At 39.4% G+C, this 15,056-nt stretch overlaps 1 protein-coding gene across 1 annotated transcript in view; it reads right to left on the bottom strand.

Annotated features, from left to right (window-relative positions):
- Window positions 1–13,671, bottom strand: part of Slco4c1 (solute carrier organic anion transporter family member 4C1) — a 49,724-nt gene extending 36,053 nt beyond the window's left edge. The window contains exons 1-2 of the mRNA XM_028787042.1: window positions 13,266–13,671; window positions 9,045–9,308 (exon numbers count right to left, since the gene is read on the bottom strand). Of these exons, the coding sequence (XP_028642875.1) occupies window positions 9,045–9,308; window positions 13,266–13,608 (607 nt within the window). The 5' untranslated portion in view covers window positions 13,609–13,671. The remainder of the gene's footprint in view (window positions 1–9,044; window positions 9,309–13,265) is intronic.
- Window positions 13,672–15,056: the final 1,385 nt, after the last annotated feature.

A 15,056-nucleotide genomic window follows, 5' to 3' on the forward strand; every position in this document is an offset into this window, starting at 1 on the left:
TATATATATATATATATATATATATATATATATATATATATATGTGTGTGTGTGTGTGTGTGTGTGTGTGTGTGTGTGTGTGTGTGTGTGTGTGTGTCTGTGTCTGTGTGTCTGTGTGTGTGTCTGTGTGTGTGTAGATATGCATATGAATGTGGTAAACTGATGGCTGTGTGTTAGTGAAGACTGGATGCGAGTGCACAAGTAGGAGCAAGATCAATACCACACTGGGATTATTTGCACACACTTAGACATTTTAAAAGACTGAATGATGTTAAATTGACAGTGGGTGGCATAGGTAAGGCTATCCTAAAATGCATTTCCTTCTCCTTTCTATTCTTACTAATCTATCTTTTCTGGAAAGTCTTAGAACATCCCATTACTATGTTGAAAATCAGAGAATGAAGATATTCAAAATCATGGAAGGCGTCTACTAAAATGGCCATATTGAACTGTGTGATAGGAGGGTCCAGTTATCTGAACTACAGTAGTAATTCTTCTCTTTGGTCTTAAATGTGGAAGTTTCAAAATATTTGGCCACATTTTGGCAATACATCAAGACCAAGGTGCTTCTAACGAAATACAAATACAATCTATGGGAAAGTTTTTACTCCCGTAGTGTTGTAATGACCATCTCCAGTGACAAACAGAAAGCAGACAGCCATTTTAATCACCACAGACTTCATCCTAATTCTATGCTACTATTCAAGGAATGCTGAAACTCACACGAGGCACAGCCTTAACTATGAGGTTATTATGGCAATTTCTAGTGGAGAGAATCTAAGTGGGATCACAGAGCAGTTGCACAGTGCACAAACAGAATCTCTGCTTGACTCTAATTCGTGCAATTGCATCTAATGGGGAAAACTATTAAAAGTAAAACAAAAGAGCTCATTAAGGCTGACACTGACCAATGTGTACACTTTCAAGGAGCATGACAATGAAAATAGAATTTCCTCTTTTTTTCCTCACCACAAACCACATTTTTACCAATCTTTGAGAAAGCTTAAAAAAAAAAAAGAAACAGAAAGAAAATTATGTAATCTTTACCTCCCAAGCATTTTATCTACTCAGATATAACTACGCTATACCTCACTTGAAAATTACATTAGGCTTCCTTGAAAAAGAATCTTGCACTGCACCACCCCTTCCTAGCATGCCAGTAATATTAGTATTTTATCAAGTATTTATGACACATCAACAATACTTTCAAAGCATTTCCACAGTATTCTATATATTCTTCTCTTTTTAGCATTCTTTGCCATAGTATAAAATATCAGGTATGAAACATTACGAATAAAACCATTTATGGACAAGAAGTTTGGTTCAAGTCACTAAAGACAATTTTAATTCAATACAAACACACACATACACACACACACACACACACACACACACACACACACGATCTGAGAATCCCAATGAGTCACTCTGAACTCATTGACCAATGTACATCATTGCCACACTTAAGTCTTTTTGTTTGTTGATCTCACTTCTTTGTATCCCCTCTTCTACATTACTATTTCAGCAAGCATATATTGAAAGAATGACTTGATGATCTCACAGGTCTAAGTATATGATTATGGCATTAGTACCTTGTGAGGTAGAAGAATTCTCACTGAATAAACAACCACTGACATGTCAAATACTCAGGTCATGGATACTTCTTATAGAGACTTTAAGAAGCTTGTCCGTCCATGGTAGACTAGAGCTAGGCAATAATACAAGACACAATAAATAAAACAACACCCCAGGGTAATGATTCCTATTTAAGATGTCATTGGAAGACTGAATCACCTGTGGTGGTTTTGATGAGAATAGCCTCCAATGGTTCATATTTGAATGCTTGGATAGAACTATCTGGTAAGAATTAGGAGGTGTGGCCTTGTTACATGAGGTGTGTCTCTGAGGCTCGGTTTTGAAATTTCAAAGGCTTAGGCTAACCCCATGTCTTCCTCTCTGCCTCATGCTGGTGGAGCAGATGTAAGCTCTCCACTACTGCTTCAGCGCCATGCCTGCCTACTTCCTGCCATGCTCCTGATATGGATGAATCCTCTGAAACTGAAACCCCAAAGAAACCTCTTCTTCTTTAGGTTACCTTGTTCATGACATTTTGTCATGGCAATAGAAATGTAACTAAGACAACCTCTGGTACCCCAAACCATAATTTCATCTGAGGTAGTTACTAGCCCTGAAAGTGAGCCCCAGTCCTTTTATTGTATATTACATTTAAACTAAAAGTATTTGTTATATTATATTAGGAAGAAGCCTAAATAAAGATGAGTTGCATTAAAAAAAAAAAGAAGTATCAAAGAAAGAATCCTCACGGTCAAACAAAACCACAGCACCTGTACAGAGTTGACAGCTAAAATACCTTAGGATTTTTTTTTGTCATGCCTTCTTTAATATAGAAGAACAAATATTCGATATTTCAAGTGAACAAACTGTCCAAGTATAAGATAAAAGAAAAGACAAGATAGAAACTAAAAATTAACTCTCAGTATACTCAACTTTCTTAGAGCAATTGTTTAAAGTGAGTTACTCGGGACAGCCAACATCCTTTGTACAAACTTCTTTTTATCTTACGTCTTTTTTTTTAATTAAGTTATTTATTTACTTTACATCCCAATCACTGCTTGTCATGCCTCCTCTCTTTTCTTCCTTTTTTTTTTTTTTTTTGAGACAGGGTTTCTCTGTGTAGCCCTGGCTGTCCTGGAACTCACTCTGTAGACCAGGCTGGCCTCGAATTCAGAAATCTGCCTACCTCTGCCTCCCAAGTGCTGGGATTAAAGGCGTGTGCCACCACCGCCCAGCCCCTCCTCTCTTTTCAAACCCTCTGTCTCACCTCCACTTTCAGCCCTCCATCCACCCCTCCTCCCCTGCTCCTTAGAAGAGGAAAGGCCTCCTCTGAATATCAACCAGCCTTGGTACTTCAAGTGACAGTTGGACTAAGGTCATCTTCTTCTACTGAGGCTAGAAGAGGCAGCCCAGGTAGGAGAAAGGGATGTAAAGGCAGGTAGTGCAGTCAGAGACAGGCCCTGCTTCTGCTATTAAGAATCCCTCATGAAGATCTAACTGCACAACTGTTACATATGTGCAAAGGGCCTAGGTCAGCCCCATGCGTGCCTTCTTCTTGGCAGTTCAGTTGCTATGAGTCCCTATGGTCCCAGGTGAGTTGTCTATGTATAACCTACTGATCTTAAACCTTTAAAAACCTAATGGTCTATAAATAGAATATTTTCCTCACTGAAGGTTACCTTCAATCCAGAAGTTATTTTGATCAGCAATATTAAAATAGTACTCATCCAAAAGGAATAAAGATGACCTTGAATAGAACCAAACTATTACATAGTAAAGATTTGTTGTATATTTCAAATCATAGTTTTATTAATGACTAGTTAAGATTACAGGTTAGTTAAAAAACACTGAAAGGCCTGGCATGGTTGTGCACACCGTCAATCCCAGCACTCAAGAGTCAAGAGGTAGAGGGACCTCTGTTAAGTGTCATGTCAACCTGGTATTCAGAAGTACTCCAGACAGTCAGGGCTACATCAAAAATGATTGTTCTGCTGTGAGTGGTGATACACAGCTGTAATTACAGGGAAGTTGCAAAACCTAGAGTTCAAGGCATCCTCAGCAAGAGTTCAAAGCCAGCCTAGGTTTGACCCTGTCACAGAATCCAACATAAAAACTGTCACTGCCAAAAGTGAAAAGATAAGCTTTAAGCACTGTCAAATATTATTTATTTAGAAATGTTTTATGACATTTTTCCATTTTCAGCTCAGTAAGATCAAAACTTAAACCCTACAAATATGTATTTCTCTTACTCTTAAAACCTTCTGCTATCTGTATCAAGTAACTTCCACAGCCAAAACTGCCCTGTGATGAATTCTATCATTTCCATACAAAGCTAATCATCCCCAATCTTTATGTCTCGATAAAATCTCAAAATGAAAAAACAAATCATCCTTTGTCTCCAGTCTGCTTTGGTTTTATACAAGACAATAGGAAACCATGCTGATCCAGATTTCCCCTTCTACCTCTGCTGACTCTCACCCTCCTCTGGTGTCATTTCTCACACCTGTAGACATTTTACACGCTACTCATATTTCATATTTGGTTTTCATCTACATACTAACTATATTACATTACTTTAATCTCCTCATAGAGATTAACTCATCCAAAGTGATTTCCCTCAAGTGGAAGAGAAAAAAAAAATCTCAGCAAACAAAGCATGCAAGGCTTTCAATTTCCTCAAAGTTCATTTCAAATGAAACCACAGGGGTGATTTCAGTTAACAAAATGAGTTTCATGTTTCTCAAGTTGTTTTACATTAAGGGTTTTGGGTGGGTGTTGTTGTTGTTGTTGTGAAACAGCCTCTCAAGTATTCCAGGATGCTCCATGAATTGCCCAGGAGCCTGAAGATGACCTTGAACTTCTGATCTGATGACTCTACCTTCCAGAGCTCAGATACAGACGTGTGGCACCTTGCCCGCTTTATGCTCTGCTGGGAACTGAACTTTGCCTGCTATAGCATTCAAAAAGCAGTTACTGCTGAGGTGAATCCCAGTGCCCTTTAGGTACTTCATTACTTCTTAACACACTGTGGCCTCAGGCTTCTAATTTACTTATTGGTGCTTTCAACACATTTGTTTTTCTTTGCCACTTAAATCCGCAGTTTGTTTCTTTTTCTATATTTCTCAGTTAGACAAATAATTTAGATTTTAGTTCCATGTTTCCATATTTGTGAAAGTGAATTAATTTATTTGAGCAATGAAGTTACGATTTATTTTTTAAATGATACTTGGCTTCTTCAATTAAGGAAGAAGGGACAAGAATTCAGCCCAGTTGGTAGAGCAGAAGCTAATCATGGAAGAGGCTCTTATTATCAGAACCAACGCTTAGTCCCTCCCAAATGGTGGCATATGCCTATGTCCGTAATTCCTGCAGGTGAAAGCAAGTGAATCAGAATTCTGAGGTCAGCCTTGGCTGTACATAGTTCAAGGTCAGCCTTGGCTGTACATAGTCCAAGGTCAGCCTGAGCCACATGATACTTTCTGTCCAGAAAGAATAACTTATTTAAATTTAAAGAAAAAAAGATCTCAAATCATCCAATATCTAATAAACTATGAGTTATAAATATAAACTCTTAAAGCAAACAAACCAGAGCATTAAAGGTAGGATTTGTTTTAGGAATTATTGATTATGAAATCAATATAAAGCCACTGCATCATTTGCTGTAAAGTTCTAGACAGTAGCAAAAAAAAAAAAAAACAGGTTTTGAGAGCAACATTCATTCTGTGTTTAAGTGCAGGGCTTCTTACAGATGTATAATGCAATTTCAGTCCTGTATTCTATGTGTATTAAGTGTAAGCTCTCTATCTCTCTGCCTCTGCTCTGTGCATACCATCTTTTTTCTTTTTGAGGAAAAACACCCATAAAATTCAAAATAATAGCTAACTGTTTGAAGAGAAATTAACAAAACGCTCCTCAAAAATCAACATGGCACTCACTACTAAAACTTAGAATTAGGATGCCTTTCTGGTACAGTGTTTATACTTCAAGCATTGGCTTGTACATTTAAGCTAACGTGTGTGTGTGTGTGTGTGTGTGTATGTGTGTATGTATTTATATATGTATTGCACACCGGGTATAATAAACATTCCCTCTGAAGTTAAAACCCAGTCTTGATTCCCACTCTGGACTCCGTTCTACCACGTCTTACGTATTCTAGGACATGGTCCCAGGTGATCTAAGGAAATACAAAGGGGTCAGCCTGGCTGAGCTCCAGCTCCCCTCGTTCAGTTCACAGCACATTTCTCTCTTGGTGTGACTGTGTTGGCCACAATTGACAATTCCTGAAATCTTCTATGCCTTCATGTTTGTCTGTAACTTGAACAATCTCTCTGAAAATTGTTGCCTCGTTATCTAGCTTTCAGCACTGTAGCCTTCCTTGCAATACACTTGTAAATAGACTTTTAACCTCCAATTAACTTGTTTTTTTGCTAGTTATATATTCTTCCTCAAATAAAAGTGAAATGTCTTACTATTGTTTTTTCAGATTCTTGTTTTTCAGACATGTGGCACCATCTCCAGTGTTGTGTACTCCATGTCAGTAATATTTATTATAGACATGACACAGCAACATAAGGCAAGCTCAATTTTCCTATTTCAACGGACTACTCAGTCTAATCTACTAAAATATTGAAAAATATAGACAAGAGCAATAAAGATTTTGGGCAAGCTTGCCTAATACACAACACTTACTAAACGTTTCTGCTCTCGCCTCAGTAATATCTCAGGTCAGCTGTGAGCCAAGTGTTTCCATGCCCTAGAAACACCTTAATTAGTAGCTCTTCCCCTTTGGAATATCAAGAGTTCACACTGATTGTAACTCAGGATGTGTACTATAAGAGATAACTCTGAAAACCACGGGAATAGAAACCAAGGTTTTGTAGAAAAGGTACTTATGTTCTACTCGATAAAATATGAGTCTTGCTAACAAAGTTTCTTTAAGTACCAGAGAGTTATCCAGGCACGATTGCATTCTCCTTTAATCTCAGTACTCAGAGGTATTTTTAGAACAGCCAGGGCTACTCAGAGAAACCCGTTTCAAACAACAACAATAACAACAAACAAAACAAAATGAGAATAATCTTCTTCAGAGATGAGCACAGCAATAATCTTATACCTAGTGACCTGTTCTGAAAACATGCATACAAGTAATGTTATACAGACTGAGATTATATTTAGGAATATATATGTACATTCATGCCGGGGGGTGGAGGCACACACCTTTAATTCCAGCACTTGGGAGGCATAGGCAGGCAGATTTCTGAGTTCGAGTCCAGCCTGGTCTACAGAGTGAGTTCCAGGACAGCCAGGGCTTCACAGAGAAACCCTGTCTCAAAACAAAACAAAACAAAACAAACAAAACAAACAAAAAAACAAAAAAACCCACAAAATAAACAAAAAATAAACAAAACCAAAAACAAAAACAAAACAAAAAAAGCATTCATATATGCATCTGGATGTAACAAAAAATAATAATTAAAAAGCTATGCCTTAAACTTAGAAGAGAACAAGGAGGTGTATGTGGGACGTTTTGAAAAGAGGCAACAGAGGGGAAAACGTTATAATTCTATTATAAAAATTAAAACATACATGCAAGAGGCAGGTGGATTTCTGAGTTCGAGGCCAGCCTGGTCTACAGAGTGAGTTCCAGGACAGCCAGGACTACACAGAGAAACCCTGTCTCAAAAAACCAAAAAAAAAAAAAAATACATGCAAATGCTCACACACACACATATGCACACACATGTGCTAAAAACCCAACAAAGAAGACAGGCACCTGGTTAACTGTAGCAGTACGGACTCAAGCACTGCAAACACAAATAAATACATTTACCCTATCAGAGTCAGTAGGATGTGTTCTGCAGAGGCAAGTTGGTTTGAATGTACTGTAGTGTTTACATTTCAAAGTGTAACAGCACAGTCTATGCTGCAATGCGTGCCTTGTTCCTAAAACTACCCCCAGTGAAATTATGTGGTCGATCTTGTGCAACATTGCCCAATGTCAGATAAAGAATCCACTTAAGAACTCAGTCCACTGACAGTATCTTCTCCTATCCTATTTATTTGAAAATTTTCATTTTTTTAAGTGCATCCTCTCTTCTTCTGTATACTTGTGTTTCCCATTTTTATGTCTAGATGAAATATTCTTATACAAAATGTACACTCTTAAAAACCAAGTGCATAACACAAACCTTTTTATTGGGAATAATGTCTCATTCCTTATTATCATGCAACTGGGAAGTCTGTCAGTCTTGGGAAACATTAACATACTAATATTATTTTTAAATGTTTATATATGCATATATACATATGTAAATTTTGTCTATATGTGTGTATGTGTGTGACATGCATGCCCAGTGCCCACAGAAACTAGAAGAGGTCATTAGATCGATTGAAATTGGAGTTATGGATGATTATAATCTACTATGTGGATTCTAGGGACCAAACTCAGGTCTTTGGTAAGAGCAGCCAATAATCTGAACCACTGAACCTGCTTTAATATTATTTTTATGTTAACACAAAAATATTAGAATATTAACTTTAAAAGAAATGCAAGGGCTGGTGATATGTGTAGGGGGTTAAGATGAATGACTGTTCTTGCAGAGGACCAGGCTTTAACTCTTAGCACCAACAGGTCAGCTTACAAACATCTATAGCTCCAGTTCCAGTGAATCCAATATGCAGCAAACATGCAGCAAAACACCAATGTATATAAAACTAATTTTTCAAAAATGAAAAAAGAATGCCTATACTGCAATATCTCAATTTCTCCTTTCTCACTCCAGGACTTTTCTCAGTTGCCTAATCCCCAAAGGCTTCTCAATATTTGTTATTGCCAATCCCAGAAAGGACATAAAACTGTTAAGGTGAACTTCCACAATTCATAAGCAGCTTCCGCTAACTCCAGTGTAATTGTTTTACAATTTAAAAATGATTACTTAATCAAAAGTTTCATTAAATTTCCTCAAGCCTTTGAATAATGGACTTTGTTTACTCAAGTTAACATAGTCCGCAGGTCACTCTAAAGTTGTAAGAACAGACTAGAGCCAAAGGAAAAGGGTACTTCAGTCCTGAGAGAAACTCTTCCAACAGGCCAACTCAACTGTCTTGTCTTAACCCAGGAATGTGCAAGTCCACCACATTGTTATCACTGCAAATAACAAGAGTACAAAAGAAAACTTGCAAGTCTCAGAATCTCAGGGAGCTCAACACCTGCAAACAGCATGAGTTCCTTTCTATTTGAAAGGGGACCTTGCACAATATGGTAAAAGAGAAGCAGAGAATCAGAGACCTAGAGAGCCACTGAGGTAATAAATAACATACAGTCTATCTCTCTGCTCTTCAACCTTACACAATTCACACAAAACAGCGGGAGAGACTTTAGACCCAATCTTACTGTACACAGTGTCAACAAACCTATTTCTGTGTAATCATGGAGATTAATGCAAACAAAAACCTGACAGAGATGTTACCTTCAAAAATGGATCCCAGTTCATATCTTCCACTAAAGAATTGTGGTAAGGAAAACACCAAAGCTCCCAGTCCGATCATAAAGGATGCAAAGGCGAGCCAATGAGGTTTGTGTCCTCTCTCACCAAAGAAAGACACAAACAGAGACAACACGCAAAAGGAGATATCATAGCTCGATGATATCAGGCCTGTCAGTGAACTCTTCATTTCATAGCGCTTCTCGATGGTGGAAATGCTAATGTTAACAAGGCCGTTTACTACAATACCTGAAAAAGAGAAAATGCTTTGTTACAGCTTTGCTATATACCCCATCAGCAAGGAAGACCACTGGGCTTTGCTTCATTGTTTTTTCTGTTTTTTTTTTCTTTTGGATATTTTCTTTATCTACATTTTAAATGTTATCCCCTTTCCTGCCCCCCCAAAATCCCCTATCCCCTCCCACTGCTTCTATGAGGGTGCTCCCCAACCCATCCACCCATTTCTGTCTCACCATGTTAGCATTCCCCTACACTGGGGCATAGAGCCTCCACAGGACCAAGGGTGTGCCATCACATTGATGCCAGATAAGGCCATCCTCTGCTACATATGCAGCTGGAGCCATGGGTCCCTCCATGTGTACTCCTTGGTTGGTGGTTTAGACCCTGGGATCCCTGGGAGGGGGTCTGTTTGGTTGATATTACTGTTTTTCCTATGGGGTTGCAAACCCTTCTGCTTCTTCAGTCCTGTCTCTAACTCCTCCATTGGGGTCCCCACGCTCAGTCCAATGGTTGGCTGCAAGCATCTGCCTCAGTATTTGTCAGGCTCAGTTTCAGAAGTCTCTCAAGTATCAAAGTTAGGCAGTCCAAACATGCTTTCTCCAAAGTCATTTTACCTTTCACATTTTAAATTGGCACATCTTCAGGTGTTCAACAAAAGCAATACTTACTACGTACTAACTTATAGCTATTTGTCTAAATTCACTTTTCTCTAATTTACCGAAAATAGTCAGACTGGTAAAGTCCCATGAAACCAGTTTGCTTGAGAGTTCTTAGGTTCATTCAGGACACTCCTCTCCACAAAACTCTCTGGCAAGAGTACAGCAAATACTAGAGTGGACATTACCACTAGGTTCAATTACCTCCTTAATCCCAGCTGTATTTATTGGTAACTTCAACTCACCCTGAACTAAGTTCAAGAAGAGGAAGTTGAGCTCTCAAGTCTATTTCTTCTAACACTTTCACAAATACTAAAGCTTCCTTCACTCACTTTGAGATATGGTACTTTGAAGTCCCTTGGCTCACCTAGAATCAGTGATCCTGCAGGCTTGGCTACTCACGTGCTGCGATTATAGGTGGGCACACCAGGGCCATTTTAAGATGAATCATTTCAAAGTTCAGGATTAAAAATAAACAAAATCTAAGTATCATTTTGACCACCAATGTTCTAAATCATATTCAAAGTAAAATATAGAAGAAAAAGCTATGAACAATCCACCTGCCTCTAATAAGAGGAATACAGAACTAGGAGGTAAAGAAGGTTGAGTGAGTGTTCAGTGTTGACTGATATCAAGATGTCTTGTCCAGACATAGGCTAAATCTATTGGAGCAGAAATGTGAAAATAAGTGAAAAACCAAAAGCAATGACAAATTTTTATTGATTGTGCTTATGAGCTAAGTATTATATTCATCATTTATTGGGCAGAATATAAACATTTCACAATATCTACAGTCTGTACTGTTGCTTTATTAAGACTGTGACTGAAGCAGGGCAGTGGTGGCCCAGGCCTTTAATCTCAACACTTGGGAGGCAGAGGCTGGCGAATTGCTGAGTTCGAGGCCAGCCTGGTCTGCAGAGTGAGTTTCAGGACAGCCAGAGCTACACAGAGAAACCCTGTCTCAAAAAACAAAAACAAAAACAAAAAAAAAGACTGTGACTGAAAATATATTTTGACAAAATTGATATCATATTTTTCAAGGTCCTAAAATTGTGTTTGTTTGTTGCTCCTTTTAAAGACTATAAACCAATTAGCAATTTGGAGATTGTAAAATGAAATATGCAAAGCACCTAAAAACGACATTTGTAAAGACATAGTTACCTGATAATATGAAAAATTTCCCACCCGAACTTTAACCTTCCAGTATACCTACAATCCTAATTAAAAATTAGTCACATTAGGCCTAATGGCGCATGCCTTTAATCCCAGGACTGGTAAGACAGAGGCAGGCAGATCTCTGTGAGTTAGAGGCCAGTCTGGTCTACAAAATGAGTTCCAGGATAGTCAGAGTACATAGAAAACTCTTTTCTCAATAAAGTAAAAATAAAATAAAAATAAATAATAACTAGTTACCAGATATCACTACCTTTAGTAAACCTTCATTTTGTGAATATCTGTAAGAAGATAGTATTTGACCCTATGAATCTCCAATTCTATGTCACACACATTCCAAAAGCACTGCATTTGAATTAGCTGAGAAAGAAAGCAGACTATGACTCTGCTTTGTAATGTTTGAGGACAGGAGACTCCCTGGGAAGTAGAGAAACACCATTGCCTTTGAGGGATATCTGTTAAACTCATTCCTTAAGTGATTTTTCTTCTTAATCAAACATCTATTAACATATAGTGGAACCAGATTTCCCAAAGGTAGTGAGATCCACAATACACATTCAGTCACTGAAACTCAACTTGGGCATAAACTTATACATTGGGCTATTTTCTTCTCAGATTATTTTTCTTAAACTAAAGTAAATGAACCTTTAAACTAAAGCAGACACACTTTTCTTTTTCCTGAGAGTACCAATTCTATTTGATAATAACTTAATAGTTTATGTTGAATATAAAGTTTTTTGGGGAAACAGACATTGCAGAGTAAAATTTAAGGTAAAACACAAGACATACCTTACTTTTTAATTCTATACTGCTCTAGCAACTGTTCTCCGCTACCACTAGTTTGAGATTAACTACAACCAAGACATAACTAGAATGAAACTATGTTGGGATAAGGAAAGGAAACCAAGTATAGCAAAAATCTTCAGGAAAGGAGCTGAAGCCTACTTCAGTGTCAACAAATGTTTACTTAGCACCCAGAGGGTGAAGAAAAAACAAAAACAAAAAAGAGGCACTGAGAATCTTGAAGCAGGGAAAACAGAAATAAAATAAGAACAGAAGGCAAGAGATGTCAGTCTCGTTTTCTATTAATTTAGCAGAGAAAAATATTCAGTAACCCCCCACTATCTCTTGGGCTTCATCCCTTTCAACCTATCCTTGACTGTTACAAAATTGTTTGGGATTATGGCAAAACTGTCTGCATACCAAATTCTACTTCACTTTCAACATGTCCTTCAAGCTGACCCACCTTCTGCCCATCCCTCTTCAGATTGTCTCCTTAGAAGAACTTCCCATTTAGTCTATCCCTTGAGTTGAACGCCAGCCCAGCAACTTCTTCCTTTCTGCTTCCCTTTCAAGAAACACCTCCCTCCCTCCCCCCACCACACTCAAGGAAACTCAGTTTAGATTGCAAACTCCAGGGGGGATAAATCTAGGCTTAATCTGTTACTCCCAAAGGAATTTAAAAGGGCTCCTAGAACAAACAGACACTGGATAACTCCAGAGACTGAAGAGCTGATTAAGGTTCACCCTGCATGGCTGGAAGCCTTTTCTCATTTACTCACAGGACTGCACATGTCTCCACTTTCTCAAATATTGAGAAAATAAGATTGCCTACTTCTAATCTATGCTACATAATTTAAGTACTTCTATCCTAGTTCCTTCTATTTTGGAAAATCAGTCCACTCCTATTTGCAAAGCTTTTAATCCTTCCTCTGTAAAAACAAACAAATAAACAAATCCCTTCCCTAGATCCCAGTTAAATAATTCCATTGGTTTTAAAACACAGACCAGACTGCCCTATGACTTATCGTTTTCCCAAAGGAGGATCCTCAGAATCTTCCCTAGACAAATTCACGCTGCCAAAATGAGGCAGAACACAATTAGTAAAAATGTTATGGGAGGTGGGAAGGTGGGCTAAAATATGGACCATGCAGAATGCGGTGAAGACTCGCAGGCAAGAGTGTCTTCAAGTTCCAAACCTAGGCATGGGGAAGTGGGGGTGGGGGTTACCTAGAGCGGAGTCAAAGCCGGTCCAGTTGGTGGAGTTCCCCTGCACCTGCCTTTTCCTCTACCCAAGCTCGACCCCACCCAACCACCCGCTCACCCAAAGTCCCCAGAAGCTGGCGCTGGACTTTACCTTGCGTTAGGGCTAAGAGACAGTAGTGAAGCAGAAAGCCTTGGGGCGTGTTGCAGCGCTGGAGACACTGGGGATGGAAGTTCCTCCACCCACAAGGTCCCTCCTCAAGCTCACTTAGCTGTGACCCCTGCGGCTCATCAGAAGCTGGGGGATTTGAAGAAGGCGGAGATAGCTCAGTTGACTTCTGGGGTTCCTCAGATTCCCGAGGCTGCGAACCCCCATTCTGATTCCTGGAGGCCACAGTAGAGATCTCCACCTGGGAGGGCGAAGCAGACGCACGGCGTGGGGTGTCTGGACTGGAAGGGATGAAAGCCGGGTTCTCGATTCCTTTGGAGCTCTGCATGGCCAAGAAAGGTTCTCTAGACTCCTGTGTGTGTATGTGTGAGACCGGAGAAAGGCTGGTTTCCTTCCTGGCTCCGCCCTTGGGCAGGTGACAGCGCCCTAAGGCCGTACTAGTCTCCGCCTCCCGGCCCTTCCCCATCAGGCACCTCACTGCCACCGCAGCTACCCGGACAATCCTGGAGCTCTGAGTCCTAAGCACCTCGAGGTGTCATCGCTGCTCTATGCCACACTGATAGCCCCAAGCGACAACCCTAATGCTCTGTGTTGGAGTGAGACCCGGCCTCGCCACGTGAGAGAACAGGGCAACAATATTTTGGATGCGAGGGCTGCACTTTCAGGGATCTCCGAGCAGCGCTTTTTTTTTTTTTTTTTTTTTTCTTTTCTGAGCCTAGGGACCAGGAAGTGGCAGAGACTGTGGGAGTTTGAGGACCAGTGTTCCCCCTGGGTAGGTGTATGAAAGCTTCAAACACAGTTGCATCAGGAGACTTTTCAGGAAGACTTGCTGCTGCTTTCTCCTTTGCTGCTAATCTGCAGCAAGAATCCTATGCTCCCAGAATCAGACTGCAGCCAGGTATACCACTTTGAATTCCATGAACACCATAATAGTACTTTCACCTACCAACCTTCCTAGAAACTAATCTTTCCTCACCATCTACATTCACAAAGCAACACAGCCTTCCTTTTGGTTTTAGTTTCTCCAAACTGAAGGAATGACAAAACTCTGAAAACGCATCCATGACATTCTCTGGCAGCATATTGTAAGCCTATGGTTTAAAATGATCATTATGTAAATAATATATGAAACAAAAGAAAACTGATTGAAGATACTGATACAATGGTACGATTGACATTAATTCCAATCTATTTATTTCCTATTTCACTGACCATCAGAACGTACTTATTTCCTGTATGCTAAACACTGTTGGGAGTCTAGAGGAAAACACTCACTGGGACTAGCTGGCAAATACCCCAAACATTGTATTGTTCACATCCCAAATGGAAGCAATCCCTAAGAATGAAGATATAGAGTCCTGCATAAGACTATGATAAATTGTCTCTTATGAAATCTTTTTTTTTAACATTCTGTGCTTAAGTGGGTTGAGTGATTGAGATGTAAGCTAGCTCCATGACATTGAAGAGTCAACAGCTAGTCTGGATTGTCCCTGGACCTGGAAGAGCAGAGATAAGGGCTGCTGTGTTCACTGTTATTGGCCTTTAAATGAGTGTCATTGCTGTTATGTACGTTTCACACATTGAAGAATCTGTGCCCCAAGGAGAACCAAAACCCCTCCCAAGGCAGCACATTGACAGTACTTGTAGGGAACTGGAACTTAGTTTTCTTACTATCTTATTACCTGTCTTTGTTGTTGTTGTTGTTTTTGTTTTTCTTTTGTTTGGTTTTTTGAGACAGGGTTTCTCTGTACAGTCCTGGCTGTCCTGGAACTCACT

Source organism: Grammomys surdaster, unplaced genomic scaffold, assembly GCF_004785775.1.
Source record: "Grammomys surdaster isolate TR1022 unplaced genomic scaffold, NIH_TR_1.0 125604, whole genome shotgun sequence".
Taxonomy (NCBI): Eukaryota; Metazoa; Chordata; class Mammalia; order Rodentia; family Muridae; genus Grammomys; species Grammomys surdaster.